Here is a 10792-nt window from a genome sequence, read left to right as displayed (position 1 = left end):
ACAAACACCTCCAGAAACACGGTTTATTGCCTTACCACAAATCTAACACGTGTAATAACAAGGATGGAAAAATAAATATAGAAACAAACAGAAAAGCAGATCAAAAAAGGAAGTTGTTATCTAAAATCCAGCATATAATACAAATTAATATATATATATATATATATATATATATATATATATTTGATGATAATAATTGCGACACCAACATCACTACTTGCTATACACTTTTATACACATATACACTTATTTAACAACACACTTTACATGCCAATTTGCACATAACAGCTGCACATATAACGTTGTATATAGTAATAAACATGTACATACACTTGTCAATCTGTATATTTGCACTCACTACTTACTTCTATTTTTAAAAGTATATTTATTATCTGTTTTTTGCCCTGTCTCTGTAATGCTGTTGCACTGTAGAGACTCTGTCACCAAAACAAATTCCTAGTATGTGTGAACATACCTGGCAATAAAGCTCTTTCTTCTTCTTCATATATATATATATATATATATATATATATATATATATATATATATATATATATATATATATATATATATATATATATATATATATATATATATTTATTTATATTATAAACAAATTGATATATAATAATTTTACTACCACAGATGAAATAAAAAATCTAAAAAAAAATCTTAATAAAACTTTTCGTTCCAAAAACTCAAACATGACACGCATCCATTTTATATGACATTTAAACATTGTAACTGCGTTATGTGTGGCTCATTCATTGTTGAATGAAGGCTGAATAAACTCCACAACAACTAGATCAAATAACTATTGGAAAGCTTTGTGGTTCAGTCTTCACTTTGGTATTTGTTACTGTGGGTCTCTGCTTCTTCATGTCTGGGTTGCTGTCCCTCATTGTGCTGTTTATTTGACGCCGACCCTAGTTATCATTCTCTGAAGTGACATGTTCACAGAGTGGGTGGAGAGAACCAGCTCATTTGCATTTAAAGGCATTGGTGCAAAGCAGCTACAATTCCATCTGACCCAAAAATCGACACTTTCAACAGGTCAAATTAAATGATCTGATGGGTATTTTGATATGAACTTTCACAGACACATTCTGTAGACACAAAAAAACTTATTTTCTTGTAAAATATATATCTTGTAAAAATACCAAAATAGGAGCCCTTTAAATGCACATATTAGTACTGTTTAGGTACTATTATATACCCTTAAGGTATCAATATGAACGTGTTTAGGTACAAATGTGTGCCTTTTGAAAGAGTACCACCCCAGTTACAGCTTTGGGTACATAAAAGAAGTACTATTTATATTTTCACCTGAGCATAAATGCTTTCACATTGAACATTGATGGGTTGTGTGTTTTTGAGTAGCACATTCACTTGCGTATATACTACATCTGAACCTTGTTCATGTTCATCTTCTGCTGAATCTTCCTCTGTATTGTGGTCATTCTTACAAAAACTTTGAACATCAGAGATCGTATTATCCTGCTTGGTCACAGTGAGAACTTCAGCATATGTGGAGTCAACAGTACCATTGTGAGCCTAAAAAAAGACAAACAAAAAAAATATTTGGTGTAAGCTAGCAGGATTTAAATAGGATCGTTACCTTTTATAGGTTTGAACATGAGAGTGAGGTACCAGGAAAAAAAATAGCTTGGTTTGTCTAAATGTTAGTAGTTTAAAAAACCATAAACATGGCTGGCTGCACAGTGGCTCAGTGGTTAGCACTGTTGCCTCACAGAAGGACGCTGGTTTGAGTCCTAGCTGGGCCAGTTGGCATTTCTGTGTGGGGTTTCCGGTTTCCCCCAGAGACATGTGCTATAGGTGAATTGGGTAAGCAAAATTGGCAGTAGTGCATGAGTGCGTTTGTGAATGTGAGAGTTTATGGGTGTTTCCCAGTACTGGGCTGCAGCTGGAAGAGCATCCGCTGCATAAAAAATATGTTAGAATAATATGTTAAATATGCTTCATTGAGCCATGTGCTCTTTCATCTGTTTAATGACTCCATTTTACTTAGTGGGTGTGATTTTGCCAAGTACAATCCTAGATTATCATTCATGTTGATCTTGGAACGTCGTTTTTTGATGTTACCCCTAAACCCAAACCTAACTGTAAGTTATTCCCAAAATCAGAGGGGAATAATAGTTGGATAACAATCATGTAGAAGTATAAAACCCTAACTGTAAACCTAAATTTAACATAAACTGTAAACGTATCTCTTAATTCTGATTGGCCGGTTGAAATATTGTTCCAGGATCAACATAGATGTTAATCCAGGAACATGTCCAACTTGGTAAAATCCCACTAACCTTCGTCTTGATACCCATTTATTAGTTCACATCAAAAACAGTCCAGTAAACATGTTTCTGCAGGGTTTGTTCTGGCTTTTAGTGTATAGTTCTAATGTCTGAGAATTTTTTAGTAGTTTTTTAGTAGTCATGTCAAAGCAGTAACTAAATCCGCATACTATCATCCCTAAAACATTGCAAGAATCTGACGCTTTGTTTCCAGTGAAGACTTAGAGAAACTTGTTCATGCTTTTATCAGCAGCAGGGTGGATTACTGTAACGGCCTCCTCACCGGCCTTCCCAAAAAGACAGTCAGACAGTTACAGCTCATCCAGAGTGCTGCGGCCAGGATTCTGACCAGAACCATAAAATCTGAGCACATCACACCTGTCCTCAGGTCTTTACACTGGCTCCCAGTTACATTCAGAATAGATTTTAAAATATTTTCACTTGTCTATAAATCACTAAATAGGACCTCAATACATTGCAGATATGCTCACTGAATACAAACCTAACAGATCACTCAGATCTTTAGGATCATATAAACTAGAAATTCCAAGAGTTCAGTCAAAGCAGGGTGAATCAGCTTTCAGCTACTACGCCCCTCGCTGCTGGAATCAGCTTCCAGAAATGATCAGATGTGCTCCAACATTAGGCACATTCAAATCAAGACTGAAAACACATCTGTTTAGCTGTGTCTTTACTGAATGAGCACTGTGCTACGTCCGACAGATCGCACTATTTGGTTTTTCTCTTCTTTTGCATTCTTTTATCATCTGTTAAACACATTTTAATCTGTTTTTATTATTTGTTTTTATTTTTCTTATACTTGTCTCTTTTATTCCTGTTTATGCAAAGCACCTTTAACTGCCACTGTGTATGAAATGTGCTATATAAATAAGCTTGCCTTGCATTGCCTAATGTAGCAAACATCAATTACGCCCAGTGGTATTTTTTAAATAGAAAGACAAAAAATATGGGAAACAATACTGAACAATATTTAAATTGGGGTCATAGAATGGCAAATATGGGACAATCATGTAAAAAAAATGTGAGGGTTGACAGGTATGATCCACATATAGCAGGTCTTCAAATATAGAGAACCGAGAATAGTGCACAAACCTGAATAAAAGAATATTTTTCTCCAACACCATCTTCCCTGTTTGTTTTTTTCATGATCCTGTGAGAGAAAATAAAGAATTAAACTGAAAAACACTTGACTTGACAAACTAGCTAAGTATGTAACAAAAGGACAAATCTGAATACATGTTAAAAATGACTATAATTGTAAAAGGCATCTAAAAGTACCTTGTATATAAAAAAATAGAGAGCATCAGCACTGCTACAATTCCTCCAACGCAAGCTATAGGTATCATAGGTATGGATCCTACAACATGAGAAAAGCTTTTAATCATTGTAAGTTATAATGATTTTCGTTTATTTGAATCTGTAAATGACCTTGATCTTTATTAGACTATGTTAAACTCACCTCCAACTGTGAGCTGGATCTCTTGTGATGACTGATTGCCATGTTTATTCTGTGCTGTGCAGAAATACCACCCTGTATTATTCTGAGTAACAATGAAAGTAAAGTGTTTTCTCTGAGCTACAGGTCTGTTCTCTCCACGTTTGTACCAGGTGTAGGTCATATTTCTTGATGGACTTCCTTTGCTTCTGCAGGTCAAAGTCACATTAGTGCCAACAGAGACTGAAGCTGATGGACTGATGGTGATGCGAGTTTCTTTTGGAGGAACTTTGACAGAAATACAAGCACAGAGTATACTTAACATTAAAACTCGATCATAATAACATTATCTGTTCATTTCAGGCTAATGATTATGAAAAACACAAAGCATTTATATCTCTTACACTCGACTTTCAGCGTCACGTTGGTCTCTACAGTTGAGTCATTAGAAGTATTTCTTGTATAAGTAACAATGCAGTAGATGATCTTTTTATGATCTCTGTATGAAGCTTTGAAGGAAATTGCTGACTGGATTTTATTTGGTTTCTCCAGTAAGTGTGTTGTAATGTTGGCAGATTTAGTGATGTTAGACCAGGATATTGTAGGAAGTTGTTTTGGGCAGGGGGCTTCAGCAGAGCAGTTCAGATTCACTAGATGTTCCTCCATCACATTGAGGTTCTCGAATTTAAGTTCAGGTTGTTGTGGTGAATCTACAGAATCAATGAATATAGGACATTGTTAAGAGAACACACATATTTTTTTTTACATATTTTTACATTTATTTATGCTAATGTCTTCATTTAATATGTGTTAACGTTTTAATAAATTGCTTGAGCGCAGTGGTGCAGCATGTACTGCTGTCGCCTCACAGCAAGAAGGTCGCTGGTTTGAGTCTCGGCTGGGTCAGTTGGCGTTTCCGTGTGGAGTTTGCATGTTCTCCCTGCGTTCGTTATTCACGATCTCCAGAAATGTATATAGGGCTATGTTTTCAGAATGAGCCTATGTTGGTTAATATGAATTGGGACTTTAGTTATTTATAACATGTTTTGTGCAAAGCATCTCTCTAGTGAAGGCATTAAAAAGTGTTTGGTGGAGATAGTGGAGATGAAATTTACCTTCGACACTGTGACAGAGTGTATCAACAGCTGAAACATAAAAACACATCAGTGAGTAAAGGTTTTAAATGGACATTTCACTTCAGTTACAACACTGAAAAATGTTAAATCTCCCTTTTACATACACTCATATTCTTTCAAGGTTTGTGATAATTTTTCTGTTGCTAAACATAAACATTTTTATACATTTTATTTCTCATGTTTGTCTCAACAGAACAAAACTGTACAGAGACACAGGCCTGTTCCTTACCAAAAAGAAAGCTGATTCAAGTGTGCTATTAGTACTTCTTTTAAACAGAAAATAAGAAAGTATAGTTTCAGTCTATGTACTTTTTATGTACTTCCCAGAAATGTACTTTAGGAACTTCTTTAAAATATACTAAAATATAAAGCATGCAAGTGTTACTGTACATGTTTGTGTCGCACTCTGTTCTCCCGTATCTGCTTTATTTTCTAGGGTTCTGTTTATTGGTCAATCATTTCCTCCTGGTGACATCACTCTGACGTCATGTCCAATAGGCCAAGACCATGTGGCATAAAAGAGAGTGCCAGACCACTCACCAACCTCTCCCTTTTGTTTCTGTTATACGTCTGCTGTATTACTGCATTGCGTTAAGAAGGAAAACCATGTCTGTGTATTCTGTTGTTAACCATTTACGAGGCTCAGACAGGTAAGCAGGTCACGTGACATCTATCTATCTATCCATCCATCTATCTATCTATCTATCTATCTATCTATCTATCTATCTATCTATCTATCTATCTATCTATCTATCTATCTATCTATCTATCTATCTATCTATCTATCTATATATATATATATATATATATATATATATATATATATGTATAGTGCATCTGGAAAGTATTCATAGCGCTCCACTTTAGGTAGTAATATCTGCCAAAGGTGCATCAACAAAGTATTGAGAAAAGGCTGTGAATACTTCTGTACATGTGATTTTTTTAGGTTTTTTAATTTATTTAATATTTTTAATAAATGTGCAACAATTTCAAAAAGTCTTTTTTCACATTGTCAATATGGGGTATTGTGTGTAGAATTTTGAGGAAATAAATACATTTTATCCATTTTGGAATAAGGCTGTAACATAAAAAAATGTGGAAAAAGTGAAGCGCTTCCATATGCACTGTATATATATATATATATATATATATATATATATATATATATATATATATATATATATATATATATATATATGTGTGTGTGTGTGTGTGTGTGTGTGTGTGTGTGTGTGTGTGTGTGTGTGTGTGTGTGTGTGTGTGCGTGTGTACTTTAAATGTCAAACCCCATTCCCCTTGACTAACATCAGGGGTTTACATCAAGTAAAGGCTACCTTTTTGAAAAAGAAGTTTAAGTATACTATTACTATACTTATAAACTAATAAATAAAGTTTACTTACAGTGGAGAGTGTGGGTGCAAGCATAATTTTTAATAAAGATCTCATTTTAAAAGAATGCTTTAGACAGAAATTAATGTTTATATGTGTTTATAAAGTGTTGCACTTTAACACTTGTAATAGTTCCTTTAAGAATGTACTTCTCATTACTTGTGCATAAAGAACATACCACGAGGTGTTATTTCCTGTTAACAAATGTACTGTTAATAGAGTAGTCTTCACACAAATATGGATGTGTGTTAAATCTTTAGAGCATCAGTTCACAACAGTTAGTAACTCACACTTGTGGTCTATCAAAAGCATTTTGTACAAATGTGAAGCAACTTAGATAAATTGCACATTGCTACTTCTGACCATATCAGAAGGGACATAAAGTAATAATTGTGTTTATTTAAATATAGCAGATTATGACTTCATTCATTTTCTTTTCAGCTTAGTCCTTTTATAAATCAGGGGTTGCCACAGCGCAAGGAACCGCCAGCTTATCCAGCATATGTTTTACGCAGCAGATGCCCTTCCAGCTGCAACCCATCACCTGTACCGCATGTCTTTGGACTTGTGGGGGAAGCCGGAGCACCCGGAGGAAACCTACACGAATGCGGGGAGAACATGCAAACTCCACACAGAAATGCCATCTGACCCAGTCGAGACTTGAACCATCAACCTTCTTGCTGTGAGGCGAAAGCGCTACTCACTGTGCTGCCAACTACAAACATACTTGCAAAAAATAATAACTTCCATTTTCCTTTTGTTGCTGTAGGGATGGATTTTACTCAGACTTAAATGTGCCATGTAATCAAGCAACACAAACTCTGTAATCTAAAGAAAAAGGTCCAGGCTCCCTGAACTTTCCTTCCCCTCTGGTATCGATAAATACTCAGGTGTGAATGGTAAAAATGTTTTGTTCACTATCTTTGATAACTTTTGATTAAATCCCAACAGGTGAGTAAATCTTTAAGTCACTGGTTACCTTTAACAAAATAACTATTCATTTCTCTCATAGGGTATTTAAAGAGAAAGACGAAGTGTCTCGGGGTTGCAAGTCTGTATCCAGACCGGCCCTGAGTGAGGAGCTCTCAAGCTCAACACCATGTATAATTTGGTCTTCCATCTATACTCTTAGATTTATCTTTGACTAATTGATGTTGTGCGTTTACTTCTGAATTGGCTTTTATTCTTTGATTCTGTTTTGGCATGATACACTTTCATCTGGAAAATAAAGTGCTAAGTTTTGAAGCATTCTGAATTCTTCTGAAATCTTTTGTCTACCTTGATCTGTGTACATGATATCCAAACAAACTGTTTGGAGCAGTCAGTACTTCAGCTCAGAGACTATTCGACTTCTGGTTATCGCTGATTTAGCAACCCACATAGCAAAATATCTCTGGCCCAGCTCTGGCCCACACAATCAGCTTTTGCTTGGCCCACATGCCGCAGTGAATTACGGCACATGACTGGACCATATCTGGCTTCCAGACAAGGGCAAAACACGGACCATATCTGGGCCAAGTCTCAGCCGAGTTAGTAACCCATAACTGAGCCTAAAATGGGCCAGATATGTTGGTGTGTCACGACTGCAATGAAATTGATAAAGCCATAAATCATTGCACTTTAGGCTTGCTATGAGTGAGCTTTTTTCTCAAAGTGACCTGATTGGTAGAATTTTTTTCTTTATTTTAAAATAATAAAAGTGTATTTTAAATGTGGGTCAGGACAGGCCAAACTTACATGGCCCACATATCAAGTATTAACATCTGGGCCAAATACTACATTTTACTTTTGGCCCGAGTATTGTTTGCCACCTTAAAGACGGTGCCACCTCTGCCAAACCAGGGCCAAGTTTGGCCCACATGCTGTATGCCAGTGCCGGATAAATGCCTGCTGTGCCAGATTTATGCCAAATCTGGGCCAGAATTCTTTGCTACCTGGGAAGTTGTATGGAAATGACTAAATTAACTACACTTTTAGCACGAGTGAGCAGGAGGCAATTGGACTAATTGGGTATTAGTAGGCGCACGCAGAAATCCGCAGATTTTTAGCCCATCTTTGTGTGTAAATTTATATTTATTTCGTTTTTAATTAAATTTCAGTGATATTATTGTGATATAATAATAGTAATATTAACATGTTCATATGATTGATTTACAATACAGTTTGTAAAGTAATATTTACTGTCTTTTAGTAGATATATTATATGAGAGACTTGCTTTGTTTACCAAATACTGTAAGTGGATCTAATTGGATTTTAATTGTAATCATTAAATAAAAGTTAAAAATGTATTTTTTTAATTTGATAAATTAAGGTTTTAGATATGATACTCCTAAAATTATTCTGCATAAATCCGCAGATTTTATAAAAAATAAAATTCTCCACAGAAATAGCAAAATATTTATTCTGGCAGATTCTTTCTGGCCCTAGGTATTAGCTAACCCTGCATCCTCTGACTTCAGAATGTCGAGATGCTGTCTGTGAGAAACACGTAAACCCCAGAGCCTGAAAACTCTGCAGCATTGGGTCTCTAATGAACGTATAACTGAAGAGTATGGGATCAGATATAAATCAAAACACTAAACCACATGAATGATTCATGAATGAAAAATGTGACCCATTCCTAATTAGAAATACAGTCTAAATTTGACGGTCACTTAAAATTAGAGTCAGATTGAATTCGGAGTTGAAAACAAATATAAATAAATACAAATAAAATATAAATATATAAACTTCAGAAGCGCTAAAAGGCTTACATGCATTTAACCTTCAACCATTTATCGGACTCCGTCTTAGGGCTGATAGAATGTAAATATACATTTCAAAAGTAACTCATCTTAATGGAAACATTGCAAACTCAAATGTGGAAGTGAAATATAAGGTATAGCTATTAGAAGTGGGCTAAATATAACAGTCGTCCCAGCAGGGACTCTTGCTATTATTACCTGATTAACTTTTAAACTGAAAAACTCAAGACAGTTCAAACTTAAAGACATTTAGCACTAAATAACCTGTAGATTGAGCAGTACTTTGACAGATGTAAAGGGAAACTACTTGTAATAATTAGGAAAAAGCACAGTTATAGCTAGTTTCAGATCCGGACTTGATCGGGAGAGGTGAAATCACATGATACTTCGGAGCTTTGTCAAGGGTTGCATTCTGAATGCGCTTTTATAGCTTGGAAAGCAAATTTTTTCGGCTACAGCTGATTTTCTGAAGTGTACTTTTCTTTACGAACATGTGCAATAGTATACTTTCAAACTAAAAATAAATCTTTCTCTCAGTTTATATTTATGTACTTCTCTGAAACGTACTTCAGGTACTTTTGAGATATAGACTTAATATTGCACTTGAATATTGTACTTGACACACTGACAGAAAAATTTTAGTATATTTGGCATTTAGTGGTTCATTGACATGCTAAAAACTGGTGGCTCAGTGGTTAGTACTGTCGCCTCACAGCAAGACGTTTGCTGGTTTGAGTCCCGGCTGCGTCAGTTGGCATTTCTGTATGGAGTTTGGATGATCTCCCCGTGTTTGCTTGGATTTCCTTTGAGTAGTTGGACATTGTGTGTGTAGGCATGTGCCGGTATCACATTTTCATGCTGCGATTAATTGATTGAGCTTTTATCACGGTATCCGGTATTATCACGATATTGTAATTTTACTAGAGAAACAGGTAAAAAAAACACAAAAAACTTCAGTTTCGTCAACTTAGTAACTTTAATAACTTTTTAATTAACTAAAAGTACTTCAAACATTTAAATACAAATAAATATAAATAAAACAATACACAATATAAAAGTAAACTCGAGCAATTATATCCAAGTGAATGTGCAAAGGGAAACCGTCTTCGATCAGCAATCCCTCTGCATTTTTTTGGAACCCAAAATATTTCCAAACCTCTGACTTTTTTTTTTGAGGGGGATAAATTGTCGGCAGCGTTCCTCTTTCCGCCATGCTTCTTCTTCGTGTGAGGATTAGAGAGCGGTGGCAGCGGCGGCGCGCACTGCGTGCACACAGTGCTTCTACATGTGGGAATTGTTTACATCAGAGTGCGCATCAGTTCTGCGCAGCATATACGCAGTGTTTCTTCAAGCGGTTGATGGAAATAAGCTGAAGGGGGATAAATTGTCGGCAGCGTTCCTCCTTCCGCCATGCTTCTTCTTCGTGTGAGGATTAGAGAGCGGTGGCAGTGGAGGCGCGCACTGCGTGCACACAGTGCTTCTACATGTGGGGATTGTTTACATCAGAGTGCGCATCAGTTCTGCGCAGCATATACGCAGTGTTTCTTCAAGCGGTTGATGGAAAATAAGCTAAGGCGCGTTCTAAGAATATAAATTCGGATCTATTATTTTTCACGGTATTTTGAAGTGCCCGCGATAACAATATCGTGCATATTCATTACCGTGATTTATCGCATTACCGACACAAGCCTATGTGTATGTATTTGAAAGAGCGTGTATGGATGTTTCCCAGTACTTAGTTGTTGCTAAAAGGGCAT

The 10792-nt window shown here is 35.8% G+C and overlaps 1 protein-coding gene across 1 annotated transcript; it reads right to left on the bottom strand.

Moving 5' to 3' along the window:
* Nucleotides 1-645: 645 nt before the first annotated feature.
* LOC130218262 (B-cell receptor CD22) lies at nt 646-5011 on the bottom strand. Its single transcript, XM_056450404.1, has 7 exons — nt 5002-5011; nt 4881-4910; nt 4170-4475; nt 3790-4053; nt 3609-3687; nt 3423-3480; nt 646-1554 (listed from the first exon to the last, which is right to left on the bottom strand). Exons 1-7 carry the CDS (start codon nt 5009-5011, stop codon nt 1315-1317), a joined length of 987 nt encoding a protein of 328 aa, XP_056306379.1. The 3' UTR covers nt 646-1314.
* Between the last annotated feature and the right edge of the window lie 5781 nt (nt 5012-10792).

This window comes from Danio aesculapii, chromosome 24 (genome assembly GCF_903798145.1).
Source record: "Danio aesculapii chromosome 24, fDanAes4.1, whole genome shotgun sequence".
Lineage (NCBI taxonomy): Eukaryota > Metazoa > Chordata > Actinopteri > Cypriniformes > Danionidae > Danio > Danio aesculapii.
This window is presented reverse-complemented; position numbering and strand designations above follow the sequence as displayed.